Genomic DNA, 18,780 nt, shown 5'->3' on the forward strand with positions numbered 1-18,780 from the left:
ACAGAATTTAAAAATACTCGTGGCTTGTAATACGTTTATTCTGCGTTTCCGAGGTTCTAGACATATCGAATTAAAAGAGGTGATAACAATTTGTGAATTAAGACAAACAGAACTGGTGTTTTTGAAACTGAAAATTAGACTTCGGCCACTTTCAAATACGGCAACTCTTTTAATGCATGTATGCCCATACATACATATGTATGTATGTACATATAAAGGAACTTGTAAAATTTAGATTTTATTGGATGATTTTTGAAACGATATTTCTAGAAATTAAGAAGTGGAATTATGCCACTTTAAATCATAAAGGCTTATATGTACATATGTATATTTCACGAAAAATATTTCTGAAATCGTGAATGTTAAATATAACTCATGAGGGCTGTCCACCGAGTTAAAGTGGATCAAATAAGATATTATCAACTTTGTAAAGTGCGTGCATTGTGTGTGTATATTCCAGAATCACCCTTCATAGCCCAGTGAGCTTCGGAAAGCTATAACACAGTGAAAATGTGGGAAAATGGAGGACAGGGTTTGCCGCTGTAAACTTGGCGATTTACAGCTTGAAACTAGTTTCACGCCGCCGTAGCCTAATTGTGTTTCGCATTATTTGCAAAATTCGAAAAGTTCGCGTACGGGAGTTTTCAATTACCGGATTTGCAACGGCATGACCGGGCCGAGACAAATGCGAAATTTCCTAGTGGAAAATTCGAGACGTTGTGTTAGAATCCGGAAAATTGCTTTCTTTCGGCAACGTCAGCCGAATCTAATTTTCGACGAATATTTTTGCCGTTTTTCAAAGCATTTAATGAAATGAAATTTACGGACGAGCGCACATCTGAAACTCCGTACACGTATATTGTATATTGTACACACTCATCGCACCCTCGAAACCCTCTCATGTGAATATTAAAAGGTTATATATTTTTTTGCCCCACTGTTCGCGAGCTTCATCATAATAAATAAGTATATTTTTTGCTTTGTCATTGTGCAAAGATTTACATCGAAAGTTTTGAGACGGGCTTTGCGCTGGCTGAAATCCGTAAGAAAATCGACTCAAAGGGAGAGCAACAATTAACGTCAGTGTCGAGCTGGTGACCTAGTTGTTTCCTTCTGCAAATGGAAATCTTGTATCGGATTTAAACGCGGCGCATTCAAAGGAGATAAATATTTGTTAGGGAAAACGGACGCGTCATAAGTCAGAAGATATGGATTTATGACATTCATAAAATAAGATTCATGTTATAATTAAAATTACTTCGTTGAAATCCTACTTCAAACATCATTTAGCATTCTGACCCGTCTTGCTTTTTATTCTAGTCCTAATTTTAGGCGAAAAAATGTGTTTTGATTTCTAATTGCATTAAGTAAAGGATCAAGAAATTGACCGAAAATAAAAATCAACCAAACGTGTTTAGATTAAAAATCAGATATTGAATACAAATCAGTCAAATTTTCTTACGCTCCTAATATTTAATCTATTGATATTTCGTATATACATACATATAAATGTATTTGTAGATTATGTTATTTAAGCAAGATCTTACGTCCAATCGGATCCTTCTGTAATCCTTCATTATTTCACATTAATCCCTGTTATATCAACTATTCCTGTACCTATCTCATAATTGTAGATCTTGCTCTCCTCTTAACAATATTTCACCTCGTATTGATTCATTTTGTTATCCCTTCTCTTGGTCTAAATTTTTATTTCCTAGTCATTATTTTTAGTATTCCACATTTTCCACTATTCAAAGCTTTTATTATTTGTTTTTATTTTATTTCATTGTTATTATCTATTTTTAGAAACTTTTTTAGTATAAAAGTGATTTTATGTACGTTTTAACACTTGTCGCACTGTATCAGATAGTGAGTGACTAGAACTTTTATTTTATTTTATTTTTCCAATTATAATTCTTATTTCGTGTATTCCAATTCTCTTCATATTTTAAATATTCCTCATCAAAACCTCTATGATTCGAACTATGTCATTTCGAAATAACAAAATTGATCAATATCAAGAGAAATAATTATTTTGTACACGTGCCTCACAGATACGAGAGAGTGGGGGAATTCAGTACGCGTCGCGCTCAATGGTCAGGGTGAGATTTTATTCATTTCTTGCACTGGTTTTATATAATTCGACATTTAAAAAGCACCATGAAATGATTTGTATAGCTAATTAAAATAATTAGCCTGGCAGGTTTTGCATTATTTGAACTTATTTAACACACATATTTAACTTGGCAAGCACAGTGGCTAGCGGATTTTTTTAACACAGAAAGGCAAATGTTAATACTGTTTGTTTCTGTTTTTAAAAAATAAATACATAGCTACACAAATATGCAGTTGCAAATCTAAGACAAGATCTTAATAGATTTAGGCTATTTTTACTTATAACAAATTCATTTTACCTATGAATTAAATGAGATTGTATTCTAATTTCGGATAACCGTAATCAAAAACAGTTTGAAAGATTAAAATCTATGCATTTCGGAAATCGTAATAAATCAGAAACGTATTTACGTACATACATATATGTATGTTCAAAGAATAATAACGTATGCACATATGTACATATATTAAAATTTTGTATTAATACTTTTTCGCAAATAAATTTTTTGGCACATGTTCATATGAACTAAAATTTAAATACATAAATATATACATTTTTGTATCATTATACATATATCTACGCACGTGGGTGGCATGTATTTCATACAATTGATAAATTACAATCAAATTAAAATTACCTTTGAACTAAAATCAAATTTGATGGATTTATATCATTTAATAATTTCCTCATTGAAACATCGCTTTGATGTAGGTACACGTGTAAAGTAATTAGTTCTTATACTGTAATCACATATGCACACTTAGAATATTATTCCACGCTAAACTAAGGCAAACAAGCTGGCCAATGGCAGATAATATGATATGTTATGGAATTGTTTACATATCAGCATCCATATGTTTGTAAATATATGGATTCATCAGTAATGCTTACCAACGTCTAAATATCGGCGCACTTCGGTAATTAATCAACCGCAATACCTCACTCAGGTGCATTACGAAATTGAATCATCAACCAAGAACGACGGATGCAGTATGCACATATGTACATATGTACTTGCATACATGCATAGATACATGTGGAGAGTGTATGGGTGTGTTTTCGAATCGCATTATTCGGCATGAGCGTATATGACGCCACTAGCGCCGACCGACTTGCATAAAAATGTCGTATATTATCCCTTATCGGGTGGATACTTGGGGGGTGGTGGGGGATGGAGGTTTCGAGCGAATCTATTATGGGGTTTTCGGGCCGAAAACCCACGGCGAAAACCGACCGACGCGTTTGTAACTGGAACGTATGAAAACGTGCTCGCATAAAATTATTCGAATCGATTGTCGATGTCGGGCCAAATGTGGCCGAGCCATTAACGCGAAATTGCACATATATCGTTGGAAAAACACACTGAATTTTGATTGCAATATTTTTACATATTTATATGCGTAAAGCGGTCGCATCGCTTCGACAGAATGTGCATATATGCGAATGGATGTGTGTATGTGTGTGTACGCTGCTCGTTTCGTGAAACTGTCGAAAAAATGCTCCGAGCCTGTTGCTCGGTCAATGCATATAGAGCGTTCTTCTGAAAAGCCGTCGATTTTAACATTAAATAATTATTTGCAGTGAGATATTTACGATACGACAAAAATGCGAGTCATTGTTCATAACAAGTCGATAAGAATCGATTGTATTAATTAATCGCATGTTGATGCGACAGTTAGTCACAACATCAGACTCCGTTCGGAGAGTGATAACTAGACTACGGATATCGTAATACGGAATCGGGGTGGTTTGGCTCTATTTAGAAAGCTAGAGTGCAAAAAAAAGGCTCGGCGAACCTTTAACAAAGCATTTACAACAATTGAACAATAAACGGCGCGCTTTGGGTCAGGAGTCAAGTCATAACCTCTGATTCAACGAATACAGTATTGTCACTGCCAGTGGCGGACTGGCCATACGAGCGACATTGCCTGTTGGAAAGTGGGCCCCACTATCTTGTAGAAAATATGGGTAAAATTATATTAACTTTTTAACTAATTAATTTTACATGTGTAAAAATTTACAGGATATTGCACTATGGGACCTAAAGTTTGGGTTTTTTTTTAACAAAAAAAATTTCTTACGATATACACAAACAACTAATACCTGCTTTTACAGCCCAAGGATCGGTTTTTTTATAATGGTCGAAATGTAAGTTTTCAACATTTGCATGGGCCCATTTGCCCGGGCCCTTATGCACGGGCCCATTTCCAACCTCAAGATTATGTATGTATATGTAACAACTATCTACTGAAATAAAAATGGGAACAAACAAATTTTCGTGAATAATATATACTGAATTACTTAAAACAATTTTGATAGGACGATTCATCATCGGTAAAGGTCGGAATTATCGACAGGGCGGACCCTCTAGGCTCGGGAGCGAGGCTCAGTCAACCCGCTCCTTCCTGTGATTGGATACTCTTTTGGATGCCAATAGTATTGCCGTGCCCTGAATTGATTCGACTTTTACCCGATGAAATACTCGGACATAATTTATGCCTGGTTCGCATATAATTTCCGGTGGTTGGGCAGCGTACGGAAAGATTCCACATATTGCGAATGGAATATACACGCATTCGTTTGTGGTTTAATACAAATTCATCTAAATATGAATCAAAACGGGCACGCCTTTTGCCAAATTGACGCTTCATCTTTCTTTTCACACGCATCCATATTTTGCGTATGTATTTCACTATCATTTGGATCCACAAAATTATCCTGGTGAACCACGTTTACCGGAATTCGGAATATTTATGTACGCTGCCCAACCGTCCGAAATTATATGCGAACCAGGCAGTATATGTCGGAGTATTGAATCAGGTAAAAGTCGAGTTAATTCAGGGCACGGCAATACTATTGGCATTGCAAAGAGTAGCCAATCACAGGAAAGAGTGGGTCGACCGAGCCTCGCTTCCGAGCCAAGAGATCCGCCCTGTCGAGAATTCAAACTTTTGCCTCATCATCAACCAGCGATTTAAATCTACCTAAATTTGTTTTATTTTGTTATATGGGGGGGGGAGACATTTTTTTTAGACTTAAACTCCTGGCAAGCACTGATTTCAGTCCCAGTCCGCCACCGGTCAATGCAGTAAATTGTAAACCATTCTACGTGTCTTCAATTCAATGTCTCCGCTACAAATCGCTGCAAAACTCGCGGCTGCATGCTCATTTCAATTTCGGTATTGTTCGTCTATTATTGTTTGACCGCATGTTCATTCGAACTTGTATTGATGTCGAACGTATGGATGTCTCTTTCGTACGCATATATTTTGCCGCAAGTACTGCTCGCACAGATTCCCAATATACATATATACCTCTCTACTCGTCTTGTGATTCTGATACTTTTGTCTCGACTTTTGCCTTTTTAAACTTGCCCGAAAGATCCAACTCAAGTTTAATAATTGCCAATCATCAATGCACATTGAAATGTCATCTGCGCGACACAATGAATATCTCGTCTTTGCTTCAATTCAATGTACATACATGCTTAAATTCAAACAGTCGCGAATTTCATCAAGACGTCAAATACCGAAATCGAAATGAGCATGCAGCCGCGTCGTTTGCAGGGATTTGTAGCAAACCCCTTAAATTTAAAAATAAAAAGAAACATCGATCGGGTTAAAAAATCCAAACAAACAACCCCTGGTAAGCGACACACAATTGAAATCAATTTTTTTATTCATAGTACACGTTGTCATATTATTATTATAGACTCTTTTGGCACCGTATGTATATACATATATATGTATGTATGTGATTTGAAATGAACATCATTGTGATTAATATAAAATGTTTACTTCATCTATGTACATATGTATGTTTGTACGAAGTAACAATAGATGATGTTTTAAAATCTTGCGGAAATTCAAACTCTTGATTTTGACTTCAAGAGTTTGACATCACAAATCAAGTTTTAATGGTATAGAAGAAAATGTGTAGTAATAAAGTATCTGTGTTCGTGTATTTTGGAGATAATTTGGACAATGTTGATCCTATCAAACTGAAACCTAGTATCAGTTTGTATGATTATAGCAAGATCTGGATAACTGTTAATTTTAGATTCACCGTCTCGTATACATAAAGGCGTTCAATCGATACGTGTCGATTCAAATTTCAACGTGCATTTATCTAAGTAGATATATGTATGTATGTGCCCTATGCAAATTCGCAGCTTTCAATTAACGACCAGCAAATTTTATAAAAAATCTCAGGGTACCCTAGCATAGGCTGAAGGTGGGCTTTGAAGCTCTTTATATATTTTATAAAAATAAATAATAATTGTTTTGAAAACTCGTCAACGAGAAGAACTCGTTGAATTTGTAATGTACGCATATAAATTTCGCATTTAATTTAGGATACCGTTATCTCGTTTCCACTGAGGCATCATCGAGTCAACGACTAACGCCATATGGCAATTTGATATTTATTGAATTTACGTGATTATATTTCGTTACGCCATGAAATTTGTTACGCTAAAATGAACACGTAAACTCGACGGAGATTCCCTCATACAGAACAAAAATACAAAGTATATACATATACATTAATAATGTACTATGTAGTAGGTGTATGCAGGGACGCAAATTTTGAACTTCGATACATTTTAAATATATACATATGTAGGTAGAAATTTAATATGGATCGCAATTTTAATTTGATTATCGAACCGGAAAGGCATTTCATGTTTCAGTCGTTCGAATGAAATAAAAACTCTAATAAATTTCAAACAAAGTATATCAATCCATTTGTAGTATGTATGTAGGTATGTACGTTTATAAAATTGAATTTTTGTATTGTGTATTGTTATCTACACATCTTGTTTATCTTTTTAGCATGCAATTATTATTTTGTAAGGGCACGGAAACCAGAATCGAGGGATATGTATGTAAGTATGTAGTATTTAAAAAAAATTCCGCTTTGTAATTTCAGTGTTTTAAATATTGGTACAAATGTTTGTATGCAGAATCGCTAAATTTGGTATACTATTTCATGATAATCCAACTAGGATAATGGTCAATGATTTTTTTTTGAAGAAATTTAAAAAAAACTTGAAAAGCAACGCCAGGTAAATCCACTAGTATATCTACATACATATATGTATATGTATATGTTATAGTAAAAGCGTCAAATCTCGTGGATGTATACAATGTCTATTAAGTGCATTGACCAGCTTTAATATTTAGCTAAAGCTAAATTTAATAGAAATTAATCTTACTAGAAAAAGTATATGCTGGCTAGCAAATTTATACATTTGCCACTGTATGTACATCGATAAATTTTCTGATAAATGAAATTTGAGTGGTTTGACAGCTGATCAAAGTTTGACAGATAAGCTGGTTTATGCTCAAGAATGGAAACCAATGTATTCAAATAACCAATTTACTGTTATGATACGAAATAGAAACAGTTTTTGGATTAATACGAAATTGGATTGATAGAGACAGTAATTAGCAAGATTAAATCTACTGTATAAGTTTTAGAAATACATCCGTATTACCTACGATTTTAGGTTAGGTTCATTCTCCCGTACACAATGTTACAAGATGATTTGACGATGCATATCTACACATACTAGACAATGTATACATCAGCGAGCTTTCCACTCTTACTGTAACATATATAGTCCTCAAACAAACAGGAGAAAGAAAAGTCACACCGTAAATGCTTTCTACATATGTATATATGTATGTATGTATGTATGTATGTATAGTACGTATATTCGTAATATTCATATGGATGCATAAAATACGTACATGTGTTTTCCGTGAATAATAAAAGCGCAATATCACACATTCCGGAGAAATATTTCGACATTTCGCGAGACCGGAAATGGGTTTTTTAAAAATAAAAATAAAATAATAAAAGATCTTCGCCAAAATAGCGGATTAGTTATTTTTAAAAAGGGTCGTAAATATTTATATACCGACGAAAACAAAAACGAAACTTAAGCTGAGTGTGTATATGTATGTGTGTGTGTGTGCTGCAAAGCGCGCGGAATACTTTGGGGTTATTTTAATTTATAAGGGTTATGTGCTGTTTCGGACGTTCGCGATAATTAATATGTGTGTGCGAATAAAAATAAAGCGAAACAAAAAGTCCGTTGGCGAAAACAAAACAATAAAAAAATGCAGGTGACACGAGTAAAATAAATATATGTATGTATTTACATTCCGAATGTGTAATTCGAGTGAGCTACTCTAATTTTAACGATCACTGCGTACAAAGTGAGGGATGTGCTAACGTTGCGAAAAATTCGAACGAATGAAAAAATGAATGGACAGGGATCAAATGAAAGATTGCACCGTTGAAAAGTTGAATAGAGTTATTTAGGGGGATGTAAAAGGTGAGATTGATCGATGGTCTCGGGAAGGGTGTCGGGCAATGAGGGTCGACTCTCTCTCTCTCCTTCTCTCCCTCTCACTTCAATGATTTACCATGGTGTGTTGCAGGTGTGTGTGAGGGTGAGGTACCTCACACCTAGCTCGTAGTAGGTCCTCAGTACTCCCAGGGAGTTTCCCAGGCTGTGACCACCTTCCACTCCTATCAGAGATGCTATCTTCCTTGGTCGAGCGCTGTGAGATTCCAATATGTCTGAAAAATGCAAAAAAAAAAGAACTAGTTAATGAAAAGGCAACTGAGAATAATATATTTATTTCTGATTCAAATTGAAAGGAAGTACATTTCAGTTAAATCTAGCCACATCTTGTAATAGTACGTCCTTTGAACTATCTACATATGTATGTATGTACATATGAGCCGTTATTTATTTATTTATTTATTTATTTTAAACAGACCATTGTGGCATAACAGGAATTCCTAAAGCGCCACAATGGTCAAAAAATATAGCACAAAAAAGAAAAAAAACAAAATAACAATTAAACATAAACATAAATACATTCATACATAAACATAAAAAATAGCATTTAATAATAACAGATAAAGTAAAAACTAACTAATCATCTTAATTGAAAATGAATAAAATAAAAAAAAATATATGGGGAGAAAACAGAATTTGATTTATTATAATCAGAAAGCTTTACAATATTTGTGCTTTTTTGGTATATCTGAGGCTTCGTACCTCATCTTGATTTTTTAAAGAAAAATTTTATCCTACTTATATTTCCTATACGTATAAGCAAATAGTGTATGTATTTTAATCATGTTTTGCTCGTTGTCCAAAATATTTTTTTTTGCTTTTTTATTTGGTTATACATAATTCTTCTTCTTGTTAATGCCTTGTCCGCATCCGGACGTTGGCGACCACCTCGTCGATTATTTGAATATATCCGCATCGGTCTTCAGCGGCTCGGAACAGCTCTTCGGCGCTCATATCGGTCCACATGCGCATGTTTCGAAGCCAAGATAACTTTTTCCTGCCAATCCATTTTTTTCCTTCTATTTTCCCCATGGTTATCAAACGGAGAAATTCGTATTTTGGACCCCGTATCATGTGTCCGAGGTACTCCATCTTTCTCCGCTTGATGACAGAAACAAGTTCCCTGCCTCTCCCCATCATGCCGAGGACAGCTTCGTTTGATATCTTTTTGGTCCACGGAATCTTCAGCATACGCCTATAGACCCACATCTCAAAAGCTTCAATGCGGCTGATCATCTTGGTTTTCAGAGTCCACGTCTCACATCCGTGTAGTAATACTGTCCAGACGTAGCTCTTCGCGAATCTCAACCGCGTATGAAGATTGAGATGCTTGTTTGTAAGGGCCGCCTTCATTTTTACAAATGCTGTTCTAGCCATCTCGATGCGGATTTTTAGATCTTCATCTGGGTCCATCTCTTCATTCAGCCAGGTACCCAGGTATTTGAATCTTTTTACTCTTTCTATCACCTCTCCATCCAAGGTTAGATTCCCGGTGTCTGTTTGCATTCTATCTACTATCATAAATTTTGTTTTCTTTAGATTTATGCGCAGACCTCTTCGATTGCTTTCTTGATGTACACGGTCTAGAGATCTTTGCAGGTCTGCTAAATTTTCAGCGACTAGTGCCGTGTCATCAGCATATCTTATATTGGTGATCGTCTCGCCGCCCACCTTGATGCCCTCCGCCTCTTGGAGAGCATCGTGGAAGATGGATTCGGTGTAGGTGTTAAAAAGAGTAGGTGATAGGATGCATCCTTGCCTGACGCCCCGTTCTATAGGAATCTCATCAGTGAATTGATCATCGACACGTACTACTGCAGTCTGATTCCAATAAATATTTCGTAGCAATCTGACATCTCTGTCATCCAGGCCAATATTTTTTAATGTTTCCATCAGGCGAGCGTGTTGGACACGGTCAAAGGCCTTTTCAAAGTCTATAAAGCAGATGTACACAGGTTTACGGACTTCTCTGCATCTTTGGAGTAGTGTTTTCATACAGAAAAGGGCCTCTCGGGTACCCAAGCCTTGTCTGAACCCAAACTGCTCTCTGCTAATCGCCTCTTCACACCGTGAGTAAATTCTGCCCTGTATTATCTTTAGTAGGATCTTCAATGTGTGACTCATTAGGCTAATTATTCTGAAGTCGCTACACATATATTATAAATTCATAAAAAAAATGTCGATTATAAATATTTGATTGAAAAGTTCTCTACTTTTTACAAGGATTTTATTTGAAATAAAAAGGCCATTAAATTTTAGTAATTAGTTTTTAAATTAAATAACCAGAAAATACTTTTATTAGATTCATTCACCAGAACTTTTTTCCATAAATTGGAAATTTTTTTTAAAAAATCATTTAATAAGCGTTATATGTACCTTGAAAAAACTTTACCTTCAACTACTAAATTATAGTACTAGTCAAACGATGTACATATTATATATATGTAACTGACGATCATAATTAATGACAGTTTTTCTATTGACCCAAATGTTCTGATCGTTTATTTTATCTATGGACTATTTATTCTTGAAAATTTTCATCACAATAATTAATTAAAAGTATTTAAACATAATGGCTAATTGACTTTAATAAAATTATCAAGTTTGGTATAGATTTTTAATTAAATTGAGAATATTTGTAATTTTTGGTGTGGTTAATGTATGTACAAGTATAAAAAAAATTAAGATTTAATAAGTAGAATCGTTTTAAATAAAATATCGTACATGTGTGCATGTTTTTTGAGAACAGTTTGTTTTTATATTAAGCCTAGTTTGTTGTATAAAATAAAAATAAATTGTATACAAAAATATAAATGAACGATATATGTATATATGTATGGTCGAAAACAGTAGATTGAAATTACTCATGTAAACTAGCTTCATTCGATAAAACTATTCAAATTTAGCAAAATTGTCAAATGTCATTAAAAAGTTGTATTATAATGACAGCGTTCAGAATTTAATTCAAAATAAGAGCAAAACTCAATTTTGATCTCAACGTTTCATAAAATAAATCTCGTGTGCGCGTTCGTGCAGAAAATAATGAAATATGCAAAACGGAATGCATGAAAATTCTCCCATTCTCGCCAGTTTTAATACGTTTAAGTTTAAATATCAAATTAAGCAAAAAGTTACCAATCTGATTGTTTATTACAACGCTTATGGTTTAAAATTGTATTAAAATAGTATGAATAATATTTATTAAGTAATATTTATGCATTAGGGATTTTCATTCATTTTCATTCGAAGTGCAGCGCATAAATAGACCCGTTCAATTATGCGGGAATATTCGATAAATTTTTCAATGGGGAATTCTGAGTCTGGACGTCGAGATTTGCAAGGACGAATCGTATTTTTATGGGAATTTTTCCGAAGAAATGGAAAGGAAGGGGGAAAAATGGGGGAGTGAGAGTTGAATTGAATAATGAAAATGATGATAGGACGGTGCGATCTGACAGAGAACGTTGAATTCCGTCTGAATAAAATTTATACAAATTTGAGCAATTTAAAGAATATAAATGGCAATGGTGATAAAATAAAATTAACGATTCGAATCAAAGACGAGACGCGACTGTTTCAGAGCCGAAAGCGCGCAGTCTCCGTTAAAAAGCGAACTTTACAATGAAAACTCGTGAATTTCATTAGCATTGATGAAAGAAAATTGCCAACAATTTATATAAATAGTGTTTCATTGAAGAAAATTGATTATTTTAACGGCCACGTAAAATATAGTAATAAATTTTTCATCGGTTTCCTTCCCCCATAGGAAATTGAGCAATATTTCATCCCATTTGATCGTAAACTCTAATATTTTTTAGTCACACTGTTGCATCGTACAGTTATGGCGCTTTGTGTTAGTATTATCTGATTTATCGTTGGTTTCAAAGGTTGCATTAACATTTGGTTTCGTATCTGAATTGTGATTAGCTTGAAACGTTGTTGCCTCTTGATTTTCATGTTATTTACGCTACCTCTAGTTCTTTGTTTATCTCGTATGAGAAAACTGAAATTAATGGCTTTTTGAAGACGAGAGTGAAGTGGTGGCTACAACATGGTTTGCAAAATAATCCACAATCTACGTAAAATACTGGAGAGGATGAAATTTGTTGTTTTAGAAGACTTTGAAACATTTTTGGAGTCAAAACGCGTTATTCATTTTTTTTAATTAACTATAAATCATATAACCAACATCGTGGTCTAGTGGTGAGTATTGAATTCTTTCGTGCTTGATGTCACGTGTTCGATTCCCACTAAGAGTTTCGTTGTTGGCTAGACGTTGGTTTGTCGAGGTCGATCGTTTTTTATCAGAATTTTCCAATTTTTCTGATTTTCATTGAAATGGTTCCTGTAAAATTGGCATTTCCTTCACAATTTTCTGTTGCGAACCTTGAGTTATTGTTTTATCTCAGATTTCGCCAGATTTCTCACCATAGATGTCTCTGTGGATGTTTATCAAATGTAAAAATTCGTATTGTTACATGAAAATTGTTATTAATAGTATATATACGATGTTTGTAATATCTGACCATAGATGTCAGGTATTTTTTAGATTTACATGTGATTATGAGTTTTCAATGTTTTGTAATAAATTAGCTATAATTACGATCTGAAGGTAATCTGTAATCTCACTATGGCGAAATTGTAATAAATAAATATGAATTGAAATTCTTTGCAGTAAAATACATAATCTCGATTAGTTACAATCTTCGTTGGTAATTACAGATGCATATTACGTACATATGTATGTATGTAAATTGCTTCAAATGATACACAACAAAGACCCTCGGTATATTGTAATATACGTTTACATATCAATTAGTAGTTGTATACATATATACAGTAGTTGTATACATGTACATATCAATTAGTAGTTGTATACATATATTATAGATACATACATATACACAATAATTTCACAAAAAATAAAAAGACGATTGAATAACAAACTGAAATGCTTTTAGCCCTCTTCTACATATGTATGTATATATGTACATATATGTGGAGAAAGTCATAAATTGCTATTTATTTAAAACTTGAATGTGATTGTTATTTCAATACATATGATTACGATTTTCTGTAATATCATGATATAAATTGAATTAACAACTAAATATTTTTGGGTCCATCGAGATTGCCGTCTCTTCCGAGTATTCTTAAATAAATAAATATTTGATTAATTATTAATTAAAATAATATTTGATTAATTATTAATTAAAATAATATTTGATTAATTATTAATTAAAATAATATTTGACTACATATGTATGTATATGTAAAAATAAGTCATTATGTTTAGTTAAATAATATAATATATAAGTATCGTTCGAAAGTACATATACATACATACATATATCATTTAGGCAACAAAATAATTTGGTCAGTTATTAATTACAGATGATCAGTACTAATTCGGTGAGTTAATTCAAGATTTTCTTTTAAAATTGGTGAATTTTATAAAATGAGAAAATCCCCATTTCGTCTGGAAAGCAGCAATCAGTGGGATTCAAACCCATGACCACCATGTTTGAAAGCATATATGCTAGCCACTATTCCAAACTGCTTATGATATGCCATATATTAAGACAAACTTCATTTTAAAAAAAGGATACTTAAAAAAAACTATATTAACAAATGTGAAAATTTGTATTGAAGATTTGTATGAAAATTTCCATAATTTTCTACAAACAAGTAGAAAAAATTTCAAGATTTAATTTTCTCACGAATATATTAGATCTATACTTCGTAATAGATCTAATATATGATTTTGAAAGAGACTCTGTAAGGTTTGGGTGGTAGAATCAAGAAAAGACTTCTATATATGTACATACATATATACATACATATTGTTTGCTATCAATACTTCCTCTTGGAAAATAGTGCCATGAGCATTTAGCGCCATGTACTGAAAATTAATTAAATTAATAAATTAATTTGTCTATTGCTGTTTTATATTGTTCATATGTAGGTAGGTAGGTAGTTTCTACTTATAATACACCCGATGAAATTTTCCTTGAAGTCCATCACTAGTAAATGAATAAATGAAAGCGCATCGATCACTTGGGTGGAGTAGAAATGAAATCAGGCAATCGCATGCGAAAATTCCACCTGTGGATCCCGTCACCGTTTAGGATCGGTCCGAGGAAAGATTCACGGAAAGAAGAGCGGAAATTCGCACAGGCAAAGTAGGTTGAATCCATCGAACCGAACGAAAAGGATATAAGCAACATCATATGATTTATGCCGGCGCTTCAGGATATATGGCCGTGCGCAGCGCGTGACAGGACGAAAAACAGGTATTTTCGATTGAACAAAAGCATGACAGAATGACAAAGAGGAGTGGGTGGAAGGGTGCAAAGGACACGCCTAAGGGACCCCACCGACAATAAAGGACAGCCGGACGACGTGCCGTTGAAATATTGATCAAAATAATACACAAAGCAAATGAAAAGGAAACGAGCGAGTCGATCGTCCGAAGAGCAATGGGCCTATGAATCCCCTACCCCCATCGATAATCAACCTTTACACCCACATTATTCCAACCCCATTTTTCTTCAATATCCGGCTACGGTAGTCCCATATTCTCACACAAGATCAAAGTCCACTATATACACATACAAATGTAGCCATCTATCTAGCCAAGTGATCGGGAACCTTTTTCGAGCAATGAAATAAATAGGGAAAACTGATATTAAATAAGTTCCAAATAGATTTACATTTAAATCTAATATACATTTTAGAGTCTCTTGATATTGTAACGTAGATATAAGGTAATTGGTGCTCGTCGATCATTGGTCTGCCGTCACTGATCGCCTGATCGTGCGTTCGCGCCAAAAAGTATACAACGGCCAATAAGGTCGCGCGATTCATCGACCAATGATCTCTCTGTACTGAGAGTACACGCTGTGTACAAATATTCAGTGGATTTGTTTGGAGCTAGGTGGTCGACGGATCAACAACAACAAACTACCTCTACAACTACAGATTTCGGAAACCACGCTACAATATTGTGAAATGTTAGAAAAATATTTCAGAATTTTGTTCATACATATGTTACAGTTGCAATATATGCAATATATATATTCAAACTAGTATTTCAGGTAATTCATATTCGAATACAACTCGAATATAAAATTATATCTCCACAAGCGCAAATATTATACATGTTCAACAATGTATTTGCATTGTAATATATGTTAGCAGTTGAGTTTTGACAGCTCTGATGGTTTTACGAATGCTTTAGGATTCAATAATGCCTTAATATTTGCTAGTTTTTACGAATAAAGTTAATAAGTACTGTATTATAATAAGTCTAAGAAAGTTGTTTAAAATAAAAGTTTGAACTAAACTTACTAGTCGAGTGATGCTTTCAGAAAAACTCAACCTCTCCATTCTACCTGGTACCAATTTATAGTTGAACTGTATATTAAGTTGTAATATATTTTGACCAGTTGGAATGTAATTCGCCATATGAATTCAACTTAGGTGGGTTAGAAGGAATAGCGGTAGTTGGTACCAATTTCGATGGAACATATTGCAACTAGTCAAAATATAATACAACTGGAAGATAAACTTCAACTGAAACACATACGTGTACTGTGTACGCATCCTTAGAGCGCAAGGGCGCAAAACTTCACAATTAAGCTAAGTTTTGGTATTGTTATAAACTTATAACAATACCAAAATGCAATACACACATTTTAAAATAAAATTCCAAATTCACTCTTTTTTATTGCCAATACAATGTACAAAAGGTATTCATTTCTGAATTTTAATGAATATTTAAGACGATTGCAGAGTAAAAATTATAACTGGTGTGATGACTTTAAAATCAGCCCAGAGAAAAAATTTTAAGAAGACTCGCAATTGTTCGTAGTTTCATAATAAATAAATCCATTGTTAAATCCAACGATGTTCACAGAGAAAAATTCAAAACGATCAGAATTCAGGAATGAATTAAACTTTATAAAACACAAATTTAGCATGTCAGTATATAAATTCGAAGGAATTGAAAGTTTTTTGAAATTCTTATTTATTTTTTTATTTTATTTAAATAGGCACACATACAGAATAAAATTTAAAAGAAAGTTGTATAATGAGACAAAAAATAATAATAAACATAAATAAAAATATAATATTCCATTTACAGTGAGCACCACAAATGTGCTATGTATGTACATTGGGTATAACAAATATATCCTTTTGGCAAAGTTTACGTTTTCTCACGGATATTTTATAATTCTAGTACATTTTCATTCTGCTAAAATAATATCATGACATTATTTTGCCAAGATAACCATTCAGCCGTGCTTTTATTTTACGCGAGTTTTTGTCCTTCATCGATTTCCGGAAATCAATTCACTCTTTGAATTAAAAACGATACTCGGAGATAGGGCGAGTCTATTACGTAAAGAAATACTCAGTATATATGTAAATATGTTTAAATTATATTATATCTTTCCATTGAAATCAGTATTTAATATGAAAATATTCTAATGACTTGAAAATATACTTACGTATATTTATTTATTTTATTACATTTTATACCAGGAAGGCCTTAAAGGTAAACCCCAATGCGCCTTCCTGGCCAATTACAAACAATACAGCATTTTTAGTACACAAGTCGCTGAATTACGAGACACTGAAATATCGCAAATTAACGAGAATATTGAATTGTACATAAATTTTATTGTACATTAATCATACCCAAATAGTGGTGACATAGTGGGTATGAAGGTTTTTAGCCAATTTAATCGGGAACCGTTTCAACACTGAAATCCGAGAAATTGGCAAACTCTGATAGGAAACGATCGACCCATAGTCACAAATATCCAGGTCTGACCAGCAGCACTACGGATATACTCAGAAAAATTCTTTTCAATCGAGGTCAGCTCATGGGATCGAACCCGGCACCTCTCGGTGTTAGGCAGAAGCTTAACGACCGAGCTATGCTGCTGGCTAATATATACATATGTATGTACATACATAGGTACTAGGAAAAACAAGATGTGTTCGAAAAGATGCAGATTTAACTATCTGTTGAAAGTATAATATATGGAAAGCCAAGAATTACGATCTGAATTACATATATTTATATGAAACATATGTTGAAAAAGTTTTATATGTATAGTTTTGGAAGAGAGGCAGGTGGGAGGGAATGACTTGGAACGGCAGCCCATACCATGATTGTTCTCAAGTGAAAGTGATGAGAAAACTCTCCGCGTATTAAATTATATGTAATAGGGCCAACACTCGTAGGGATGGTATTTTTACTTGAAAAGATTTTGTTCCTCTGTAACTTATGGTTTTGGCTTTCAGGTTTTGTGACGGTTTAAGCTTTCAGGTTAGTCAAGTTTGGACGGCGCTTTCACCTATCTAACACTACATACATATGTACATGGATTGTACATGATGATAATTCAAACATACTCAATTTAAAATATTTCTTGATGGTTTTTAAAACGATTTTTACTAGCCTCACACTTTTAATTCAATGACAGACGGGGAGCTAGCTGACTTTGAAATAAGTTAATGTTTGAACAGTGGTGACAGTTACTTTTTTCACTCTCATTCTTTTAAGTCAACTTTGGTTGACACTTTCGCCTGACTCTAGATTGCTACATTTAGATAGAAAAAAATATTTGAATATATTCATTTTTTTTTAAACTTTACATAGTTACACACATAAAACCTTACAAAGTCTCTTTCGAAATGATATATTAGATTTATCTATATAATATTATTACAATATGATTCAACGCAAAGTCTTTAATAATATTACTGTAAATTTAGCTGTCCAAACATGACATTGACAATACTTTTATCGTCTAAAACATATAAATTTCCAATAATATAAAAAATACACGTATTCCATAAATACATAAATAATAGCAAAAACTTACGTATTTTATATTAAAATGTTATTAATGTAAATATTACAAAATTGGAAACACGAACTCAAAACTAACAAAATATAAAAGTCAAATTATATGCAAGAACAATGTTGTATTTCATAACCAAAATTCAATACGAAACTGAAACAAAATGCAATTGGCCAATTGGAGTCTTCAATGCGAAAGCATGTAAATTTTACGTAAATTATAATAATTGAATCTTTATTAATCTCGGTAAATGAATTAATCGACTTTAATGATTTACCATATTTATAATTACAGTCGTTTATATCATACAATATTTCATACATTTTTGGGCATAACTTTAACGCAAAGCTGCAAGCTGCCTTCAATTTACCATAAACCAACTGATTATTACTATAACAATGTGTCGTCTT

General features: G+C 33.3%; 1 protein-coding gene across 1 annotated transcript in view; it reads right to left on the reverse strand.

Moving 5' to 3' along the window:
* Positions 1 to 18,780, reverse strand: part of LOC143922425 (dipeptidase 1-like) — a 254,552-nt gene that overhangs the window by 142,043 nt on the left and 93,729 nt on the right. The window contains exon 5 of the mRNA XM_077445648.1: positions 8,551 to 8,707. Coding sequence (XP_077301774.1) covers positions 8,551 to 8,707 — 157 coding nt within the window. The remainder of the gene's footprint in view (positions 1 to 8,550; positions 8,708 to 18,780) is intronic.

Source organism: Arctopsyche grandis, chromosome 2 (assembly GCF_051622035.1).
Source record: "Arctopsyche grandis isolate Sample6627 chromosome 2, ASM5162203v2, whole genome shotgun sequence".
In the NCBI taxonomy this organism is placed as follows: Eukaryota; Metazoa; Arthropoda; class Insecta; order Trichoptera; family Hydropsychidae; genus Arctopsyche; species Arctopsyche grandis.